This window comes from Erpetoichthys calabaricus, chromosome 5, assembly GCF_900747795.2.
Source record: "Erpetoichthys calabaricus chromosome 5, fErpCal1.3, whole genome shotgun sequence".
Classification (NCBI taxonomy): Eukaryota; Metazoa; Chordata; class Cladistia; order Polypteriformes; family Polypteridae; genus Erpetoichthys; species Erpetoichthys calabaricus.
This window is the reverse complement of record NC_041398.2, coordinates 137,580,367-137,604,494: the sequence shown is the minus strand read 5'-3', so window position 1 is coordinate 137,604,494 and position 24,128 is coordinate 137,580,367. Positions and strand designations below refer to the sequence as shown.

At 41.9% G+C, this 24,128-nt stretch overlaps 1 protein-coding gene across 1 annotated transcript; it reads right to left on the bottom strand.

Annotated features, from left to right (window-relative positions):
* Positions 1-4,226: 4,226 nt before the first annotated feature.
* LOC127527946 (protein NYNRIN-like) lies at positions 4,227-6,800 on the bottom strand. Its single transcript, XM_051928297.1, has 2 exons — positions 6,353-6,800; positions 4,227-6,036 (listed from the first exon to the last, which is right to left on the bottom strand). The coding sequence occupies exon 2, from the start codon at positions 5,540-5,542 to the stop codon at positions 4,808-4,810; it is 735 nt and encodes a 244-aa protein (XP_051784257.1). The 5' UTR covers positions 5,543-6,036; positions 6,353-6,800; the 3' UTR covers positions 4,227-4,807.
* Positions 6,801-24,128: the final 17,328 nt, after the last annotated feature.

Below are 24,128 nucleotides of genomic sequence, written 5' to 3'. Positions count from 1 at the left end.
AGCCACATTGAAGACCCCAGAGTTTTAATTTAATTGTTTATTTTCAATTTCAGTACACTGAATTATAATACAAAAATGCAAACCCCCTTTAAAAAAATACTGTTACTTGAGTTTTAATCATAACTTTATTGAGCTTACATTAATCTCATCCATTTTTTTGTAAAATACAAAGCATTTTCTCTTTTAATTTTCATGCATTAAAAGCTGAACCTGCTGAACATGTTTCAAAAATTGAATGCTAATGATATCAAATTAAAACAAGGAGACATTGTGGAAACACAAATCGCAAAATATTTCATCAGCCACAATGCTGCTCTTGTGAAAAGAATGGAGATAAATGCCATCAACTCAGAGAGGGAGAGGCAGGTTTGTTGTACCACATGAATGTCACTGAGAGAATTAAACTGAATAATAAAAAAAACAAGCACTAACTTTTACAAGTAGCCAAAATTTACACCGGGTGTTACAGACTCAAATCAAATGTATGTTTTTATTATATTGTAGAAATAAAAATAAAAATTGCAGCTCACTACTCAAAATGCTTAATGCCCGGTCTCAAACCCGGGACCTTTGGGTTGTAAGGCAACACTTCTTACCTCTGCACCATTCAAGAATACATGTAAACTCCCTGTCAAATGACATTTGAGCTTGACTTTTTAACTCATTGACAGCCAAATGTAAATTGAATGATTTTTTTTTCTTTGGTTATATTCTCGAATAAAGGCACACGTGTTTATTTGATATTTGGACTAAAGTCTTCACACATTATACACTTCACATCATTATTAGTATAACAAGGAAAAAGTTTCTGTTTTAGGTGTGTTCAGCATTTTTTGCATTTCTCACATTTCCTTTCATCCTACACTTACCCAGATCTTTGTAGACACGGAACACATATGAAATGCATGTATTCCAAATAACGATTTACTATATGATTTACCCTATACCACTCCAGATCTGACACATACATAAGGAGCCTTAGCTTGAGCTGGGAGAACTTTTTGCCCAAGCTGAGCTACGTCAACATGGGGGATGGAACAGCAGGCTGTTTGCTACTTGTGCTGATCGACGCATTTGCAAAACAAAAGACACTGAATTAGAGGTGTGAAGGGATTTAAGGTGGGCTGGGATTATGAGTTTTTTCGTAGGCTTCAGGAATTCTAGCGTTAAGAAAGTGCAGACATGCCTCACATGGGCAAAATTCATCATAAGGAATTAGAATAAACAATAAAACAAGGGCAATGAGGTAACTGCCTTTAGAAGGACATCTCTTCGAAAACTTCAATAGATGCTCAAATTTAATATTACACATCAACCTCTCTGCAGCACAAATCAAAACATAGTCATGGCCATACTACTTAGATGAGGATACATTCTATTAATTATAGGTAAGTAAGGATTTGGCTATAATTACCACTGCAAGAACAAAGCAAGATATCTGATCATAAGACTCTAACCTTGGAAGAAATGCCAGAAAATAGTTTTTTTACACAAAGTCCAAGACTAAACTGCTGAAAGGGCCAAAGTGAATAATTTAATACAAATAGTAATCAGAACTTCAGAACCCTGTGGCACGCTAGAGAGTGACTATGCCAAAAAACTAGAGAAAATATTTATAAAGAAAATAAATAAAACAGAAACTTAGTAAGACAAATTTTCTTTGATAAGAAGATAAACAGGTAAAAAAAATGTAAGAGGAAGAAGATCATAAAATATATTGATAAACTGCAAATTAAATTGGGGAGCTTAATTGCTCTGTTTTAAACCTTGAAATATGGGATGAGTGAAAGTGATGTGTTTGGATGCAATAAACAAAGAATCAGTGTTTTGTAGGGAAAAACATCATATGATATCATATTTATAGTCTAGCAATAATTTAATGTGGTTTAATTGATTGACACTTCTGCATAGAACATTGAAAATATTACCAGAAACTAGCTGACTACTATTCAAGACATGTGTAAAACTTGCAGCTTTAGAAAGGCCAAATGTCTTATTAAAGATCTCAACCATCCTGCGCATTCTCTTTCTTTACTGCTTATTTCTTGTAAACAATACATAACCAATCATATTCAGACCAGTAGATTCAGGGACAGTTTCTGTCCTCTGGCCAAAACATTAGTGAACAAGATTTCTGAATAGCCAGTGTTGCATACAGTGTTACTGAGTCATACATTACCAACAACAATACTGTGTGAGTTCTCATACATGTGTTTGAAAAGCACAAGTCAGGGTATGGGTACACGAAAATATCCAAGTCACTGGATATCCCTTGAAGTACAGTTCATTCAGTCATTAAAAATTGAAGGAGTACGGCACAGATAGGCCATCCATAAAAATTGAGACAAATCTGAAGGAGTTACAAGCAATATTGGCTGAGATAGTAAAAACTATGAATATAACAACTGTTGCCCAGATATTTCTCCAGTCACAGCTTGGCAAAGAAAAAAGTGACAAAGAGTAATCAACTGTGAAAAATATACACATTATATCTCAGCTACAATTTGCCAGAAGGCACATGGAAAACTCATAAGTCAGCTAGAAGAAGGTTCTATGGTCTGATGAGCTTTTTTTGGCCATTATAATAAGCAGCACGTTTGGTATATTTCATACAATGCAATTTATCAAAAACACACCATCTGCATTTTGAAGCATGGTGATGACAGTGCAACCTGTATTCACTGTAAGCGCTATAGCATTGTGTTCTGGCTTTGACACTGGTTAATGTCTTTAGCATTGTGATCTCATATTGGGATGTGTTGTTCAAAAATCATGTAGCAAGAGTAAGGCACTCTGCTCCGTTATCTGTAAACATTTATTAACATTTATATTTATAAAAGAGTAACTCAAAGGAAAATATTTTTATATGCATATATAATTATTTGAAAAGCACACAGTCTAAAGTGTGCTAACCTCCTCTGTTACACTCATTGAAGACTTGGAAGGGGTCATGCTAATGACATCACATAACCAGGGGAACAGACTGGGGAAAGCAGATAGGATAAAAGCAGAGGAACATACAAAACAACATAATAACATATATATCATGATTTGATGAAGCTTCAAATGCCTAAGTTATTTTATATATCTGTTTACAACAACATCAAGCTATGGGGTTGCAAGCCCTGGAAGACTTGTCAGGGTATAAAGTAAAATTAATACAGGAAAATACAGAGAAATCCTACAGGAAAGTTTGATGCAGTCTGCAAGAAACCTGCGGCTTGGGAAAACATCCAGGGTGTTGAACTCCAGTCCTGCTGGGCTGCATTGGCTGCATGTTTTCATTTTAACGATCATCTTAATTAATGACCTAATTTTGCTGCTAATTAACTTCTTTTGCCTGTGCAGAGGGGAGAAATAAAGTGAAGGAAAAAAATTAAAGCAAAGAGATCAAATTACACAGAGTGGAGTGTGGACGAAAGGTCGAGACAACAGCAGGCAGACACCAATTCAAATAAGCAGAGTTCTTTTATTCTTTACCATTCTTGATGAGCAGAGGGGTCCTTGCCTTACAGAGCCTGTCAGCTTTTTTTCTCACTGACTCTCTGAAGTGCAAAAGCCCCATCATAGGGGGGTGAGTTGTATTTTTATAACAGAGATCTTCAAAGAAACGGTTTTAGAAAAAAATAAGCTCAGTTTCATCCAAAGGTCACAGAACATTCTTACACAATTTGTTGATTACAACGGAAAGCAGAAATTCTAATCTTTTCTTATATTTTTAATTAAGCTTATCAGAAAACCTATGGACGATAACCAGACACTGCTGAGACAAGCTGGGAAGTAGCCAAAAACTGCATTCCACACTGGCAGTCCTACTCTATGTAAGCACGCTTATTTATCTGTTATAATAATACCTAGCCACACAGAGAACATGCAGATTTTCATACAGAAGCTAGCAATAATTTTAAATTCCATTCCATATTCCCCCCTTTTTAAACTTAAAAGTTTAATAATAAGAGGGTTTAAGCTAAACAGTCCTGATCGAGGGAAGACTGGGAAGAGAATTGGGCCTGGGGAAGAAGATGCATGCGTTCTGTGTGGAGGAAATAAGCTTTAGTTATTGAGGCAGTGAAAAACTTCTGGATAAAATAACGGATTAAGGGAATAAGACAACAGCAAATCAAAAGAATAACAGTTAAAGCAACTAAAAGGGAAACAAAAATGGATTTGAACCATTGGCCCCAAGAGCTAAAAGTGGATATAAACCATTCATCAAGAGGGGTAAACCTTGATTTAATTATAGAAAACCTTGTTTTTAAATCATGTTCCTGGGCTTCTCACGGATTATACCCCCAGTCCTGGTCACCAGTGTTTGCAAACACATCACTCCAGCTTGAACATTCAGATAGACTGGAGGAGGGATTTAAATCAGTTTTATACCTGGGTCGAGTCACACAAACGTATTTTTCAGACAATCTCCATTTGTCTTGTCCACTGGACCCACAGGGAGCAATGGAACAAAAGTCAATCTGGAATGAGGCAGTTTTCCCTATTTGGAAAGTTAACATGGGAGAGTCCCCATGTATTTGCTTCAATTGGTGAGTCAGATGGTCACCACCTGTTTGTTCTTGTCCTAAAGTCAGATGGATAGAAAAGATTAGGACTAGCAATGCTATGAATGCCATTTTTTGCAATGCGACACGTGAATCCAGGCAGGAAGTCCTTCGACTTTAACGGCATGAGGTGTGGATAGCAGCACTTGGAATGGTCCCCTCCAGCGAGGTTGATGCCAGTGCTTCCTTCGGGTGTCTCTGACCAGTATCCAGGTTCCCAAGGGAATCTGTGACTCCGTTGGTGGAGGACTAGTTCACCAAGCCTGGTTAACCTGCTCGTGGACCTCCTTCAGGGATGCTTGGAGACCTGTAAGACTGGAAATAAGATCATTGTCCACAGTATGCAGATTGACATTGCCAATGACCATGCGGACAGGCATGGGTCGTCCAGTCAGAATTTCGAACGGCGACAGTCCCAACTGCTGGTGTGTCCTCCCTCTCAATCCCATTAAGGCCAGGGGTAAAGCGTCAGGCCAGGTTAAATTCGTCTGCTCACAGATCTTAGCCAATTTAGATTTCAGGGTGCCATTGCACTTTTCTACTATACCTCCGCTTGGAGGGTGGTACTTGCAATAGTGATGCACGTTAATTTGGAGCCAGGTGGTTAGTTCATTGATTACTGAATTCACAAAATGGGTACCATTATCAGTCTGCAATTTTTGTGGTATTCCCCATCTTGGAATGATTTCTTTTATCAAGGCTTTTGCCACAGTTTTGGCGTCTGCATGTTTGGAAGGGAAAGCTTCCACCCATTGGGAGAACACATCGACAATTTCCAAGCAGTATCGGTACCCTTTAGATGGTGTTAGTTCAATGAAGTCCATTTGAAGATGTTCGAATGGATCCATTGGGTTAGGTGTGACGGCGGGACTTACCGGGGTACCCTTTCCTACATTAAATTTTTGACATAGCGCACATCGCCTGCAGAATTGCTCTGCATACGTAGAGAAGCCTATGGCTTCCCAATGTCTCTCAACATCTTGAATCATGGCATCCTTTCCGGCGTGGTCCAGGCCATGTGCGATTTTTGCTATACCTGGGAAAGAAGCTTTTGGGAGGAAAGGTTTGTTATTTTGCTTGTGAGTCCAGACCCCATCAGAGAGGGATCCTTCTTTGGACCATTTTCTCTTTTCTCTGTCCGTGGCTGCACTCTGTAAAGAGATAATTTGATTATCAGGGTCTTTGTCATCTTTCTGTTGAAATAAAAAGATTGGTGTGTTATTGTAGGCAGCCTGTTTAGCAAAGTGATCAGCCAGGTCGTTTCCTTTGCTGACAGGATCTTGTTTCCCAGTGTGGGCCTGGCATTTAACTATTGCCAGTCTTGATGGTTTTATTATAGCTTCGAGGAGGGATTCGACTAATGTCTGATGTTGGATGGGCTTACCAGTACTGGTTTTGAATCCCCTTAATTTCCACAATGTTCCATGATCATGGCAGACTCCAAAAGCATACCTGGAATCTGTATAAATGGTTACTGCTTTCCCTTCTGACAGCTGACGGGCTCGGGCGAGAGCAATTAATTCAGCTGCCTGCGCGCTTAAACTTGACGAAATTCGGTTTGCCTCCAGCAGGTGGTCACCTCTGACCACTGCATAGCTGGTTGAGGATGTTCCATTATCCAATCACAAGGAACATCCATCTACGTAGAGTACTTCTCGTATTTCTAGTGGAGTTTCCTGCAGGTCTGGTCTGGGTTTTATGACCTTAGTTATTTCGTCATGACAGTTGTGTGGCTCCCCTTCTTCTTCAGTTGGAAGAAGAGTGGCTGGATTTAGAGTGGAGCATCTTTCAATTGTGACATTTGACAGAGTACAGAGTACGTTTTGATAGTGTATTGCCCTAGCAGTAGTGAGATGTGAAGTTTTGGCCTGTACTAAAATGGAGTGTACGGCGTGAGGCACCTTTACTGTTAGGGGGTTCATGAGCACTATATCTGTACTGGCTAGCACGGCTTCTGTTGTGGCTGCTACTGCTCTGAGACAGGTTGGAAGTCCCTTAGCCACTGGATCCAATTTTTTCGAAAAATAGGCTATTGGCCTTTGTTTTTCTCCATGGAGCTGTGTTAGTACTGCATTCATATATCCCCCCTTTTCGTCCACGAACAAAGTGAATGGACGAGAATAGTCAGGGAGCCCTAATGCTGGCGCAGAGAGTAGTGCACTTTTTAAATCACATAGAGCCTTCTCAGCCTGCTCATTCCACTGTATGCAGCCAGAAAGAGGAAGTTCAGCAGTGTTAGCTAGATTTTTTTAAAATCCATTGTCGACAGTAACCTAAAATGCCCAATACAGACATAACCTGTTGTTTTGTGACCGGTCTGGGCAGGTTTTGGATAGTGGTTATGCAGTCTTTTGACAGAGCTCTGGTACCACAAGTGATGTCATGCCTCAAATATTTGACAGTGGTTTGAACTAACTGCAGCTTGGCCTTGGAGACCTTGTGCCCATTTTCTGCAAGATACTTGAGCAATAATTCTGTATCTTGTGTGCATGCTTTCTCTGTTTCGCTACAGAGTAATAAATCGTCGACGTACTGTATCAATGCACTTCCACTGTCAGGCCGGAAACCTTCCAGGTTTTGAGCAAGCGCTTGGCCGTATACACAAGGAGCCTCTGTATAACCTTGTGGCATAATGGTCCATGTCCAACGGCGGTTTTGAAAAGTAAAAGCAAACCAAAACTGAGAATCAGGATGTACAGGAATAGAAAAGAAAGCATTTGCCAACTCAATAACTGAAAAATAACGTGCAGATGGAGGGATTGTAGACAGAATAGTGGAAGGATTAGGCACGATCGGTGCTCTAGGAAAGATAGCAGAATTGACTTATCTGAGGTCTTGGACAAAGCGCCAAGAGCCATCAGCTTTCTTTACTGGCAAGATAGGAGAGTTTACAGGAGAATATTTAATAGGAATTATAGCCCCGCTTTCAACGAGATCTTTATGTACAGCAGCAATTCCGAGTTCAGCCTCAGGAGAGAGAGGATATTGCGCACGGCGAGGACAGAAGGAGGATTTTGGAAAGATTACTAGAGGTTCACAATTTGCTATTCTGCCAAAATCATTTTTCCCTTGAGACCACAGTGTATCAGGAATTGAAGAGAGCCATGGAAAGCTATCAGTTTGCAATGAGCATAAAGAGAGAGACGGGTGACACAGGGAACGAACAACTGGCAGATCAATCTGAATTAATACTTTAGTAATTAGATGGTCTGAGGTGTCAAAAATACCCGGCTCAACGTACAGCCAATCAGTTCTATTTAGACATTTTTCGACCCAGTCCCCAATTTCAACCCAGCGAACGGTGTTAGATTTAGCTAGAGAGACATGGGGCACTGAACCACCTAGATAGAAAATACTTTGTGAACATGTGAGGTGAACTGAAGCAGCAGCTTTAGTAGATGAAACAAAAATACATGGAATGTGCAAAGTTTCAGGGCATATGCCGGAGGAAAGAAAAGATTCTAACCAAGGAGTGTCTACTTCAGCGGGGAAATATTGGGCAGTACAATGCAGGGTGTCCGGGACTTGTAAGTGGGGAAATAGAATGAAGGGCTTTCAAGAGGAGGGTGTGCGGGGAGATGTCAAGGGTCCATGCAGCAAAAGAGGGCTTGGGGTGTGTAGTTTGGCATAGGAGCTTAGGAATGGAGCAGTAAAATCCTTGTTCAGTTAAAGAAATTGAGACTTGACAATTTAGTCATAAGATCCCTTCCCAGCAAGTTCACAGGGCACAAATGATTTAACAGGAAGCGATGAGTCAATGATGAGCTGTCAGTGCTGAGCTGCACTTGTAGAGGTTTTGAGACTAGCAAAGTATGAGGCTGTCCCGAGGCAGTAAGCACCTGTACTGTATCTTTCAAGGCAGGGATCTCCAACAGCAACAAAGTGGAGCGCATGGCTCCTTTGTCCACAAGAAAGACAGTTTCTTTGCCGTTTACTATTAAAGTCAATAAAGGATCAATATCAGCATGACGAGTAAGCAAAGGAAACTGAAAAAAATGGCTGGCGTTCCCTGCTAATTCCTAGGACCAAGGCATGTCATTGGGCTCAAGGAGAGGGGGTGGCGGAGGGCGCTTGTGTGGGCAGTTGCGTCTGAAATGTCCAAGTTCACCGCAGCCGTAACAGGCATATGACGCTGGCGTCTGCTCCGAAGGGTTAGGCATCTGAGCGAAAGGATTATTAGGGTTTGATGATTGGAACCCGTGTCCTCTTCCGCGCCCTCGCCCTCCAAAGAAATTTCTGCGTCCTCTCCCCCTATCCGGGTCAGTTCCACCAGTATAGTAATTTATTTGTGCAGCCAAAAGTTTGGTCTGCGTGTCTGACTCTTAATTTAGTCTGTCCCTCAGCATGCTCTGCATGACGCTTGACTTCCTCAAACATAGCGCTCTCCCAGCCTATGCAGGACGTGCGAACTTTGCTTTGAATGTCATTTCTCAGTCCCGAGACAAATGCAGCTTGAGTTCTATCGTTTGCATTGTCCAGCCCAGAGTGATTAGCCATCAGGTCTTGTATCCGGTGAGCCCACTCATCTACTGTCTCGTCTTTTTTCTGTTTGGCAGCTGAAATCAGTGACCAGTCCGTGCCCTTTTTATATTTTTCTGCAATAGTTTGTTTTACATTGTCCCATTGTATCAGAAAAGCGCCTTCCTGATTTGCACCTCTGGGATGGCTTTCGTCCCAGTTCCAGGGATTGCCGTTTATGTTACCATGATTCACGGTAGCCCAAGTGGTGCCTAATTTTCGGCGCAGCACTTGTGTCCATTCTGCAGCATTTGGCTTATACATGTCATCCAGCTGCTGTAACTGCTCCACAAATTTCAGTCCACCGACCGCTTTGGGGTCGGGCAGTTCAGACATCACATCTTTTATTTCTTGAATGTCCAGTTTCGGTGAATCATTACAATAGTGGGATTATTATTGCCTGGGGGTTGTGTGGGATCATGTCGGGGGTTGGGGACTTCAATGAGGGGGCAAGAGAATGTCGGGCCAGAAGGCTTAGGGGAGCTGAAGGGGGAAGTAAAACCGCCCATAGGTTTAGAGCGGAGGGTCTGACCTCTCGTGCGCTGGGAGACAGATGACTCTTCTGGTTTCTGCCATTGCAACCCAGTAGCACCTTGTGAATGATCTGAATCATCTTCCTCAGGGTCAATATGTGAGGACAGGTCATAATGATATTGTTCATCGTAAAAACCTGCTCCAGACGGTTCGTCTGTTAACAGGGGTGCAGTTGGAGGAGGGGGTGCAGGAGGTGGAGGTGGGGGAGTTTGGTAAGGAGGGGGTAGACAGATTACGGGGTATATAGGGGGTCTTTCTTTTCGGTCTTCTTTCTTTTACTTTCAGGCTTGGGCTCTGTCTCTACCTTCGTTTTCTGCAACGCTAACTCTTCCTTTTCTTTCCGTGTTTTGACCTCAGCAGCCAGCAGCTTGTTATGCTTCTGTGCCGCTTCCAAGGTCCTATCCTTTATCACCAATTCCCATCTATCAAACATGTCCATTCGATACGGACCTTTGTTACAACATCCTCGTGCATTTCTACAAAATATTTTCCTTATTTCTTGTATTTCTGATATGTCCACAGTCCCGTCTATCGGCCATCTGCCACCACTCTGTTTATTCCATTTTTTACATGCTTTCTTAAAGTCTAATCCGGTTTTCTTTTCTATTAATTTTCTAGGTGAACCCCCTTTCGGACCCGATTAAAAGCTCGTGTCCGAGACACTTTCCAAAAATAATCCTTCTAACAGAGACTTTTGATTTCCCAAGAGAGTCTCTTTGACCGGTTTACTATTTTGCTTTCCCATAATGAATGGCACTGGACCACAGTAGAACAATTCAGCCCCCGCGGCGTTCTGCTCCCAGTCCTGTCCCAGTCCCGGATTAGTACTCAAGTGGTTTCGTGTCCGTTGTTTAGCAGAATCGTACAACAATATTCAGCGTGGAGTCCGGAATACAAGGTGCGCTCAACACCAATTCCTTCGTCAGACGCCTCCTATGTGCCAAACTGCTTCTGTATGTCTCCACCACAGAGCAACCCGTAGAAGCAGTATTATGACCAGACGTTAGGAACAGAAAACTCGTCCACCCACTCAGTGATTTTCCCAGACACTCAATTCATATACTATTCTTTTCTTACTCCCATTCCCCTATTTAATAGGAGTGTGCCACTCACCCCTTTCTATTCCACTTCACAGGGAGTAACTTACTAACGTACTTGTAGTATCTTACACTGTCCCCCGAGGGACCCAAGTATTATTCTCTATTTTCCAGTTTTACCATCCACTACGTTAGTGATACAGTATTTATTTTCCTTAACTCCCGGTAAACCGGTCAAATCCCCGAGCTATGTCATTCACTCAATCGGACTCCCTCGGTCTACTTACCAAGAAGTTCGTGACCTGCTAGGGAAATCCCAGTTGGTTCGACCCTCGTATTCAGTCCAGGGCCAGGGACTTCTCACGCAGGATACGCCCGAGGCAGGCCAGTCCCAAGTTTTGCCGGAGCTGGTCCTCCCAATCCGGCCAGAATCGGTACTCTTACCGGTCCTCTGGACGATCCTGCTCGAGGAGTCACCTGCCCGTCTCTGCCCCACGTCTGGGCGCCAGAAAACTGTGGACGAAAGGTCGAGACAACAGCAGGCAGACACCAATTCAAATAAGCAGAGTTCTTTTATTCTTTACCATTCTTGATGAGCAGAGGGGTCCTTGCCTTTACAGAGCCTGTCAGCTTTTTTTCTCATTGACTCTCTGAAGTGCAAAAGCCCCATCATAGGGGGGGTGAGTTGTATTTTTATAACAGAGATCTTCAAAGAAACGGTTTTAGAAAAAAATAAGCTCAGTTTCATCCAAAGGTCACAGAACATTCTTACACAATTTGTTGATTACAACGGAAAGCAGAAATTCTAATCTTTTTTTATATTGTTAATTAAGCTTATCAGAAAACTTGTCATACGTTTGGCATCTTAATTGGATGATAACCAGACACTGCTGAGACAAGCCGGGAAGTAGTCAAAAACTGCATTCCACACTGGCAGTCCTACTCTATGTAAGCACGCTTATTTATCTGTTATAATAATACCTAGCCACACAGAGAACATTCAGATTTTCATACAGAAGCTAGCAATAGATTTTAAATTCCATTCCACAGGAGGTTAAAGGAAGAAGAAGGCAGAAGGTCCGGAGAGCCAGTGCAGGAGCAAGTGAGTGAGTGAGCGACAGCAGGCTTGCTGGTTATGGCAGGCAGCTGGGGGGAGAACCCTGGAAAGAGTGTTTGGCCAAGGTCAGGGAGGCTAGGGAGATTGAGCCCCAGCATGATCGCCCTGGTCGCTGGGGAACCAGAGTCTCGGTCCGGTGGGAGCTGTATGCAGCCAGGGGACGGAAGACTACCATACCAGGAGGAGAGTTAGCTGCAGCTGCAGGTAGGGCAACTCCCCTATTGCACAGCCCGTTTGGGAGAAGAAGGGTAGCCACCAGTTAGAAGTTTCCAGCCCACTGTTTTGACCTCATTTTAAAGGATTTATTTCTTATGGATTTTAAACTCCATTATTGCACTTTTTTTATGGATTATTTATTTATGGAACTTTGAAGCACTACACCATTTATTTGGACGCTTTTTTTGTTAATACAAGCACTTTTGCACTTTTACACCATCCCCTTGCTACAAATGTGATTTGTCCCCATCTGCCAGTTCATCCGGTTACATTACAGATGGTGTTGGGTTCAAGGGCTCCTAAATTTGGAAGAAGCAGCATGGAGCAGGACCCGCACCGTCACACTGGCAGAGACTAACACACAGACTCAAGGCTGGAATTGCTGCTAATGGTGCATCTGCTAAATACTGACTTGAAGGACATAAATACTTTTATGATCAATTCATTCTAATGCCGAATCACAGACATGACCAAAAGGGTATGAAGCCTCCAAAATGAGCTCCAAAATGCCAGGCAAGGACTTCCCTAGGATAGTTCTTCCCTGGGTAGGCTTTCTTGGCTCCCCCCAGCCAGTTTGACTGTAAAATCTACTGGCCAGAAAAGGAGTTTTGGCGTCAAAATACTTTAAATGTCCCAAAATATCAGAAAGTGCCTCTCAGGGGAAAGAGAAACCTCCTTACAGAATGACCCCTACAACTTCAATGTACCACTCCTGAGATCCTCTTCTGTTTCTCTTATATAGCCATAAGGTTGTTTCAGGAGAGGTGACATAAGGGTGCCACCCACAGAACAAACAGAAGAGACTTACATTTAAAGTGACTGGACACAATTACTAAATCAGAGACATTCAGAACAGAAGTTACATAAAAATATGACTTCTTCTGCTCTTTCTGGTTGAGCAAATGCTGACAGGACTGGTCACTGCTGCTCACCGGTAACTTTTTAACTTTTTTTTTTACGATTATTTTACAATCTAATGGACTGAGCAACTGTTTTCATTTGGCAGATGTATTCTTCGAGTATTATTTTTCAGTTATTTATAGCTAGACTGAAGATTTCTAGCTCGATTGGTGATTTTGTTTACACTTCAGTGTGGCTGTGTATGGATAGTTTCAGCCTAACACTGTTTTGAGACTAACCTGGTTCTGTTCTCCAGACGTCTGAGTTGTCTGCATTCTCACCTACAATGTGGACTGGTAGGATATTTATTTGGTTCGTGTTTGTTTGATCCCTCCTGTTGCTTGCTATCCAACCTGCGATGGGCCTGCTGCAGTACTCAGCTGATGAGCTCCTCAGACTGCGCTTCCACTTGTCTGAGCCTCCGCTGACTGTTCTTTATCTCTACCCGGACATCGTATTCCTCCCCCGTCGGAGATACATCCACCGTGGGTCCCCCCAGAGTCTCCAGGTTGACACCTCGAAAATAATAAACTCCATTTGGTCCAACTCTCAATGTCCTCTACGTAACATTGGCAGGGTTGCGGACCACAGTGTGTTAGCCAGCCTAGCTCGGTCAGCTAACACCATTGCCAAATGCAATAACACCATTGTCAAGATCGGTTTGTTGAACATCTGCTCACTTAAGAGCAAGGGGCATCTCATCCAGGATCTTCTCACTGATCGTAAGTTTGACTTTTTCTGTCTAACCGAGATATGGCAATAACCTCATGAGGTCTCGAGATTTTTATTTTTATTGATTTCGAGAATTTATTGTGAGAAGTGGATAGTCCTGCCATTGTCTGTTCCTGCCTTCAGCTCTTTTGAATCCTTTTGTATGTTAATTGACTGGACCTCTTCCTACTATCATTGCATTGTTTGCCTCCCCCTAAATCAAATAATGACATTTTGAATGACTTTACTGTTTCTCTTACACACCTATCTACTGTTTCATCAAATATACTACTTCTGGGTGATTTTAATATACATATGGATAATACCAATGTCCCTCTTACTAGAGACTTTACATCCTGCCTTGAGAATTTTGAATTCCAGCAGCATACTGATGGTCCTACACACACTAAAGGACATATCTTGGATTTGACCTGCTGCTCTGGAGTTACCCTCCTTGATTATACTGCAGATGAACTCCCCATAACTGATCATTTTCTTCTTTCATTCAATGTTAAACTTACTCTTTCAATTACTAAGCTTCCCTGTCTCATGTCATTCCATAATATTAAGAATATTAACTTGGATTTTCTTTCCTCTAGTATTGATTTCCTTATGGACATTAGAGAAAAGCCAAGCAAAATGACACCTTTTATTGGCTAACTAGAAAGATTACAATATGCAAGCTTTCGAGGCAACTCAGGCCCCTTCTTCTGGCAAGATGTAATCACATTTACATCTTGCCTGAAGAAGGGGCCTGAGTTGCCTCGAAAGCTTGCATATTGTAATCTTTCTAGTTAGCCAATAAAAGGTGTCATTTTGCTTGGCTTTTCTCTACATTCATAATGGCTAACACGGTACAACACCCTAGTACTACTTATGGACATTAATAATTTATCCATTTCTGAAGAACTGGTCTCACACTATAACAGTGGACTATATGGTATTCTTATCTCTCTTGCTCAATTTAAAACTAGATCTGTTTCTTTCTCTTTTTCTGGCTGGCAACTTGAATGGTTGTATAAAAAAACTGGACTTTTTGTTCACAAAGAGATGTATAAAAACTATATACTATATTACAAGGACTGTATTGCTCAAACCAAAGTATGGCAAAAAAGGGCGAACAGGCTTGAAGTGAAGTGAAGTTATCAAGAGCAGAAGTGGAAGGGTCCTCTTCCATAGGCTTGGACCTGGATGTGACGTCATCAAAAGGGCCTGAACCGGAAATCTCTTTGTCCATGGGTTCTCCACCAGAAGTGACATCATCCAAGGGTCTGGAACCGGAATTGATGTAATTCTGCCCAAAACAGGAAGTGACATTATCAAGGACATAACCAGATGTGGCATCATCGAGGACGGAACTGGAAGTGGCATCATCAGGGCCAGGAGAAATTTCCCATGAACGGTATGCAGGGAAGTGAGAAAAAAGGTCAGTGCACTCCGCCACCCCCTGGTTGGGCATGGAATTACTCTCATTTAAATCCTTTAGCTGCCTTCCATGCGCATGTGTGTGACAATACAAAACTTCACACCACAACACATATATACACCATACATAAATACTAAAGAAATACTAAAGCAATTTTTAAACAGTAGTTTAGACCATATTAACAAAATTTACAAAATGACAAAAACACATGAAAAAATATAATTTAAAAACATAAGAAATGGCAATAATAGAGAAAATATACTTAAGCATGGGAAAAAATCCCCTTGGAGACAAATAAAGTATAATCTATCTGTCTATCTATCTATCTATCTTAAAAGATTATGGCTGAAACATAATACTGTATGTATAGTATGTTTCATCCTATGTATGTATGCTGTTTTGTGTGTGTGTTGCATATTTTGGAATTGTTTTACTGTCAATATTCTAAGAAGGCATGCAAGAAGAATTTAATTGTATTGAGCACAAATGACAATAAATTTGAACTTTTTAAACATATAAAACACATACTGTATTTGTGGCAATGGATAAAAAATTTTCAGATCAGAAACTCTTCAAATTTAACTCAGTCAGCCAGTCAACTTCTAAACAGTTGTTACCCCAAGGCCATTAAGCTATTAATTCCCATACATCTACATGTTGTGACAAAGCCCTAATCATGTAACAACCTGCATTATCTATCTATCTGTTTGCACTACCTATTCAATGTTCCTGACTAAATGCAGCTTAGTTTACTCTGTTGTTTCATAGTTTCTTATTGTGTCTGTTACTGTACGTTACTTTAACCTTTAGTTACAATTACATCTATTTACTAAAAAAAATAGTTTGTACAATTAAGTGGAGCACAATTTATGTTTACCAACAATACTGCTTCTATTAAATATACTACAATTTTAGGATTAAATATGATGTAGAAGCAAGCCCCCTTTTTTGCCTAATGGCAAAAAAGACTTAGTACTTTCCCGTCAAGCTTATTTCCCTAAGAGACTAAAAAAGGTGACTTTGTGTCTAGTTATGTACGCCACATGCAAACCAACATATAGCTAAGCAGCATGCCTCATTTGATCTAATTAGTCATCAAGGTAAAAGACTGAAAACTGACATTTAGGCTTTGTGGACAAATGTACACATCAATAATTACTTTACAACAAATTTTGTAACCAAAACTTTCAAGCTCTCTGCTATTTTCTTCAAACACTAACCTGTCTACTACATACTGTCTTGCAGCCTATTATTTTGCCAAGGACATACAGTATCCCTCAGTGTGATAGTTAAGCATTCTTTACTCAAGATGGAAGCTCTGTACTTGGACTTCTGAGTAAGCCTATCAGAGTCAGATGAAAAAAAACTCATAAATATGGAGACATGAATTTGCAAATAAAAATCAGAAATAAACAACAGAAGCCATTTGAATGAGATAAAATCACAATAGGAATACATTAGAATCAAAATGTAACGTGTGCAACTTATACTGATAATGAAATTCAAAGTACCATAAGAAAATAAACCATATTTATTTTGGGCACTTTTTAGAAGCTGTTTGTAGTACTTTGGTAAGGTATCTTTGCCAGCTATCTTGACAGTTTGAAACCAGAATCTTTTAATTGTTTGTATTTTTGATCTACAGTACTCTTATATAGATATTGGTCCCTGGTTTTCCATCAGAATTTTAAGTTATCAAGGCCTTGATTTTATTCAGTATTACTATTTCAAATTCTGATCTAAAAAAAGGATATTTACATATTCTAATTTGATCATAAAATGCTAAAAAACAATTAAAATCAACTTTTTTTTTGTTATGTCAGCCTGTTTTACCAATACATAGCAGTTTATTTAAACCAAAGACTGAAGACCATAATGACATAATCATATTCAGCAATATAGTATAATTAAAAAGTAAACTATCTATCAAATGGAGGTAAAAATGCACATTCTTACTCTGTCAGTTATTCTTCAGATTACTGTAGCTGAAATTTAAATATGCATTACTGTTTGCATAAATCTTCATTAACAGAAAATGCTTCTTAGTTAATTAAACAGGATCCTCAGATGGAGAGGTGCTACTCTTTATCTTAATTTTCTATTGGTACAGTGGTGGCTTGTGGACTTTTAAAATAGGGAAGTACATTTTAGGACTTCATCATAAAATTAGCCAATTATTGCATCATTATTTATATTTAAATTCTGTTCTCTTTTCTTTTTGCTAGTAAATGGTCTATAAGCCTGTCATACCAACTGGAAGTCTTTCCCAAAGACTTGACTAGTTTTCCTCTCAATGGACAGCAGAGTAAAGTTGCTTAAATGATTTTGACCCATTGTGTTGCAGCTGTACAACTTGACTCATTTTAAGCCCGAAACGCTCCTCTCTACACTTGCTGATGTGGCTCCAATTGTTGCCACTTAAAGACAATATCTTGTATAGCTAAGGCATTGCACTATCCAACTCCACGTCTTTAAAAAAACACAAAGAAATCATACAGCTTACCATTGTTGCCCTGCAAGTCACAATTTGAATATTGTACTTTGAGTTCAGATCTCAGTCTCCCTGAATCAAGGAATAGCAATTACTTTTCAAGACACATTGAAATGCCTTCTCTGGAAAAACCTGTCTCATTTCATCAAATTTTCCTAGAATGATTAGTTCTAGGAAGCACATACTTTATCAAATTTTAAAAACGCTGAGAAATCTGCTCCATAAGATTGTCTAGGATGGCCATATACAGATTTCTATAATAATCCTGGGGATCCTGCAATTGTGAAAGACAAAAACACTTTCACCTAGGCTCATTATGAGGTTCTGACGTGAGACTTATAGCTCTTGCATAAAGAGCTCTGAAAGCCTTCTCTGACCTCTTGTCTTTTGCAAAAGCAAGGAGACTCTCAGTTCTCACATCCGTAGCCCTCTGCTGCACAATGTCAAAGACCACATCAGTTTCTGAGAAGATGTTTGAATATGTGTTGAACATGAAAACAAACTCAGAATCTTCCTTTGTCCCTAAGAAGCCTTTGGAAACATTGAATGTGCCCTCATCCTCGATAATCTTTTCAAAAGTCTGCAGAAGCCTATCATAGTTATCCTATTTATGATGTAAAGTTCCACTGAGTAGGAACGTTTCTGAACACCTTGAACACCCTGCAGACTTGAGAAAAAACATCATCTTAGTAGCTTTAGAAAAAAACGTGTAAAAAGCCAGAGAGACAAGCATTTTGCCCCCTGAGACAACGCCAGGTTTAATCTGTGTGCATAGCAGTGTACAAGCATTGCATTTGGGAGCTATTGCTTTAACTTTAGCCTGAAGTCCATTAAGGGAGGGAACCATGAGAGTAGCCCCATTATAGGTTTGAGCCACAAGATTTTCTTTATAATTGTGCCGTGCATATTTTCATTTAAAACATCAAAGACAGACTGAGCATCTTGCCCCCTGAGACATCAAAAAATTCAAAATAAATCGCTCCTGAATTTGACCTGAAGTATCAACATATCAAACTATGACAGACAGTTGTGCATGACATGAAATGTCAGTTGTCTCATCTACTTGTCGTGCAAAAAGTGAGCAGTTTGAACTTGACCTTTGATTTCATCAACAATCATTTTTAATGGAATGGGGCATACAAGAAAACAGAGAAGATGACTGGAAGTGTGTGGCCAAGACAGAATCATATTTGGATAATGTTTCAGTGAATTCTCTGTAATTTCCCTTGTTAGCAGATTCACTACCCTCATCATGCCCTCTGGATGCTAGCTCTTGACAGCCAAGCTGTGAAGTGACATCACAGAGGCTGTTAAGAAAGGCTCTGATTCTTTCACTGTTTCATTGTTTCATCAGGTTCAATTTCCAACCTGGTTTCTTTACCAACTCTGTCAGCTACAACCCCTCACTTTCTAAAGCTATTCTAAAGGCAGGCAGCCAAGATCTGCTAGAATAGTGCATTCCTCTTCCCAATTAAGGGAGCCCAAGGTGAGCAGTCTGACACAGCAATCCAGAGTCTAAACTTCCTTCCCTTATATTTCAGAGGAAGTAGCACAGTCTCATACTCCTTAACACCCCCATGAACGCAGCGTGCCTGTGCAGGGAATCTCCCAGAGCAAGTCAAAATCAGGTTATGCAGAGGTCACTATCAGAGTCCAGAAAGGCAGGGATCATGCGCCCAGCCAAGCCAAAAGTGACCCTAAAGTTGTGTGTTCCAAATAGCGATCTATTATTTCCACTCTAAAACTCCAGCACTCCAGTCACTCCCAGATAATCAAACAAGGAATGAGCTGGGAAAACTTAGTGAACGTTCTGCGGCGGTGAGGGATGGAATAGCCGGCTGCTTGCTGCTCGTTTTAATCAGCACATTTAGAAGACAAAAGACGCTGGCGGAGAGGTGAGAACGGTTATAAGGTGGGCTGGATCTACGAGTTTTTTCGTAGACTCTGGTAATTCTAGTGTTAAAAGATTTGCGTTTCACTTATAATAACACAGTGAGGGATGTTAAGGACTGTGTATTTTGCGTGATTACTATCAAATAGCACACTTAATTCCAAAGTTTTTCAAATATTGATTTTGACAATATTCTCAACCATTTTGTTGATAAAGTTACTTCTATTTGATTAAATATCTCTGCTTTTCCAAACTTTTTGGAGGATGATTTCCCCTTGTTCTTTCAGTCTAAATTCCTTTTCCCCAGTATCTCTTGATAGATCTTGTGTGTTGGATATTCTTCTAGCATCTCTATTTTTTTACTTGATTGATCCAAAGTTTTTGGCCATCATAAATTCTTCTTTCCTCACTGAGTTTGTTCCAACTTATTGCAATAGTGTAGCCTTTATTGTAAAAACCTAATCTGAATCCCTGTGATTTTAATAATCTGCCGCCAATCTCTGAACTCCCATTCCTAATTAAAATTTTAGAAAAGGTAGTCAAGTAACAACTGACTGTTTTTCTTAATAAATATCAAATTTTAGATCTATTCCAGTCTGGCTTAAGGAAACAACATTCCACAGAAGCGGTACTTCTTAAGGTGGCTAATTACCTTCTGATGGCTGCTGATGCGGAGGAATGTTCCATTCTTATATTTTTGGATCTTAGTGCAGCATTCAATGCTTTAGACAATACACTTCTAATTAATAGGTTAAAACATTGCGTAGGTATCTCTGGGACTGTCTTAGACCTGTTTGCTTCTTATTTGGCAGAAAGGAGTTTATCAGTTAGCATGGGTGAGTACATGTCAGCCCTCCACATTCTTGTCGTGTGGAGTGCCACAGAGATCTGTTCTTGGGCATGTGTTGTTTTCCTTGTACATTCTTCCTTTAGCTCAAATTTCTTTAAAAGATATTTCATATCCTATTTATGCTAATGATATTCAGCTGTCATGTTCTTTTAAACCACAACACGTCCATATGTTATCTGCCCAAGACAAATGCCTGAGTGAAATAAAAAAATGGCTAGCTGTTAATATTTACAGCTTGAATCTAAAAAAACTGAGGTTTTAATTATTGCCCCATTACATATGCACTCAGAGATCAGTCTCAGGTATCAGTATCAGCTGTTTCATCAAACTTTAAATCTTGTGCCCAAAACCTGGGTATTATTTTTGCCCAGTTTTTAAGTCTAGATGCTCATGACAGGTCCCTATCTCGCTCTTGTTTTTATCATCTTTTTTTTTTTTGGCTCTTCCATTTAATTTTCATTTGTTGAAATGTTTAATTTTAATTTTTATATTTTGTAACTTGTGCTTTAATTGTTTTCTGTGGTGTACAGGACTTTGTGACTCTATCTGCGAAAGGTGCTTTGTAAATAAATAAAATCTTCACAAGGACATCCCTGGGACAGGTAGGGTGTGGAGGCACGCAGGCACATATTCCAGGTCAGGTTGAAGGGAAACATGCTGAGTCTGTTGAGGATCCATCTGTGCAACACCCCACCTTGTACTACATGTGAAGCTTGGGTCGCAGATTTGCATTAGAGACAGTAAGACAAAATCAGGTTTGGAAGGAAAGAATAATTTTATTGCTGAGAAGGCAGGAGCAGTCTTAAAGCTTTATTTAAAATAGGTGTTTTTTCTTCAGCACACAAGCACATAGGTTAACACTACAATTACCAAAGCCTACGAAAAAACTCGTAAATCTGGCCCACCTTAAATCCCTTTGCACCTCTCTGTCAGCGTTTTTTGTCTTGTAAATGTGCTGATCAAGACAAGCAGCAAGCAGCCTACTATTCCATCCCCCCACTGCCGCAGAATGGGCACAAAGTTCTTCGAGTTACAGCCTTGATTGATTATATGGGAGTGAAGTGCTGGAATTTTAGAATGGAAATAATATATTGTTATTTGGAACACATGCATTTCATGTGTGTTCCATTTCTACAATAATCTGTGTAAACACATTGTTAAACAGAAATGTTTTTCATATTTTAGTAATAAATGACAAAATGTATACATAAACTATATAATGCGTGAAGCCTGAAGTCCAAAGATCAAATTTCACAAAAGGTTCAATGATGATGCAACAGCTTCCGTGATGCAGTGGCAAAAATTGCTGACTTGTAATCAAGAGTCCCCTGGTTCAATCCTGACTGTCTCGTATATGTAGTGTCTTCTTTACCCTTTAGCCATAGGATAGCGCCCTAAGTTCGTAAACTCTATTTCCCTAAACTGATTTATGAAAACCCCTTTAATTTTAAATATGTGTTTTTAGAGGATAAATTAGATTCCCTTAACTAATACCTACTCCCCAGTAATAAGCTGCCAGCTTTTTCACAATTAGTAACTTGTAACACAATTCACAATACAAATATGTTCCCAAAATATAACAAAATTTATTGACTAAATTGGAAAAATATCTAAAAAAAAATTAAACTATTCATAGTTAAGCCCACCCCTCCTTTAACCGTCACCTTATCGTGGTGGAGGGGTTTGCATGTCCCAATGATCCTAGGAGCTCTGTTGTCCGGGGCTTTATGCCCCTGGTAGGGCCACCCAAGGCAAACTGGTCCTAGGTGAGGGATGAGACAAAGAGCGGTTAAACAAACCTCCTATGAAGAAAAACAATTTTGGACGGCGTTTTCCCTTGCCCGGACGCGGGTCACCGGGGCCCCACTCTGGAGCCAGGCCTGGAGGTGGGGCTCGATGGCGAGCGCCTGGTGGCCGGGCCTGCACCCATGGGGCTCGGCCGGGCACAGCCCGAAGAGGCAACGTGGGTCCCCCTTCCCATGGGCTCACCACCTATGGGAGGGGCCAAGGAGGTCGGGTGCAGTGTGAGTTGGGTGGTGGCCGAAGGCGGGGACCTTGGCGGTCCGATCCTCGGCTACAGAAACTGGCTCTTGGGACGTGGAATGTCACCTCTCTGAAGGGGAAGGAGCCTGAGCTAGTGCGCGAAGTTGAGAGGTTCCGGCTAGATATAGTCGGACTCACCTCGACGCACAGCTTGGACTCTGGAACCAATCTCCTTGAGAGGGGCTGGACTCTCTACCACTCTGGAGTTGCCCCCGGTGAGAGGCACCGAGCAGGTGTGGGTATACTTATTGCCCCCCAACTTGGAGCCTGTACATTGGGGTTTACCCCGGTGGACGAGAGGGTAGCCTCCCTTCGCCTTCGGGTGGGGGGACGGGTCCTAACTGTTGTTTGTGCGTATGCACCGAACAGCAGTTCGGAGTACCCACCCTTTTTGGAGTCCCTGGAGGGGGTGCTAGAGGGCATACCTTCTGGGGACTCCCTCGTTCTGCTGGGAGACTTCAATGCTCACGTGGGCAATGACAGTGAGACCTGGAAGGGCGTGATTGGGAGGAATGGCCCCCCTGATCTGAACCCGAGCGGTGTTTTGTTATTGGACTTCTGTGCTCGTCACGGATTGTCCATAACGAACACCATGTTCAAGCATAGGGGTGTTCATATGTGCACTTGGCACCAGGACACCCTAGGCCTCAGTTCGATGATCGACTTTGTGGTCGTGTCGTCGGACTTGCGGCCACATGTCTTGGACACTCGGGTGAAGAGAGGGGCGGAGCTGTCAACTGATCACCACCTGGTGGTGAGTTGGCTTCGATGGTGGGGGAGGATGCCGGTCAGGCGTGGTAGGCCCAAACGTGTTGTGAGGGTCTGCTGGGAACGTCTGGCAGAGCCCCCTGTCAGAAGTAGCTTCAACTCCCACCTCCGGCAGAACTTCGACCACATCCCGAGGGAGGTGGGGGACATTGAGTCCGAATGGGCCATGTTCCGTGCCTCTATTGTTGAGGCAGCTGACCGGAGCTGTGGCCGTAAGGTGGTCGGTGCCTGTCGTGGCGGCAATCCCCGAACCCGCTGGTGGACACCGGCGGTGAAGGATGCCGTCAAGCTGAAGAAGGAGTCCTACAGGACCCTTTTGTCCTGTGGGACCCCGGAGGCAGCTGATAGGTACCGGCAGGCCAAGCGGAATGCGGCTTTGGTGGTTGCTGAGGCAAAAACTCGGGCGTGGGAGGAATTTGGGGAGGCCATGGAGAATGACTTTCGGACGGCTTCGAGGAGATTCTGGTCCACCATCCGGCGTCTCAGGAAGGGGAAGCAGTGCAGTGACAACACTGTATATGGTGGGGATGGTGCGCTGCTGACCTCGACTCGGGACATTGTGGGTCGGTGGGGGGAATACTTCGAAGACCTCCTCAATCCCATTAACATGCCTTCCAATGAGGAAGCAGAGCCTGGGGACTCAGAGGTGGGCTCCCCCATCTCTGGGACTGAGGTCACCGAGGTGGTCAAAAAACTCCCTGGTGGCAGGGCCCCGGGGGTGGATGAGATACGCCCGGAGTTCCTCAAGGCTCTGGATGTTGTAGGACTGTCTTGGCTGACACGCCTCTGCAACATTGCATGGACATCAGGGACAGTGCCTCTGGATTGGCAGACCGGGGTGGTGGTCCCCCTCTTTAAGAAGGGGGATCGGAGGGTGTGTTCCAACTACAGAGGGATCACACTCCTCAGCCTCCCTGGAAAAGTCTATTCAGGGGTCCTGGAGAGGAGGGTCCGTCGGATAGTCGAGCCTCGGATTCAGGAGGAACAGTGTGGTTTTCGTCCTGGTCGCGGAACAGTGGACCAGCTCTATACCCTTAGCAGGGTCCTGGAGGGTGCATGGGAGTTTGCCCAAC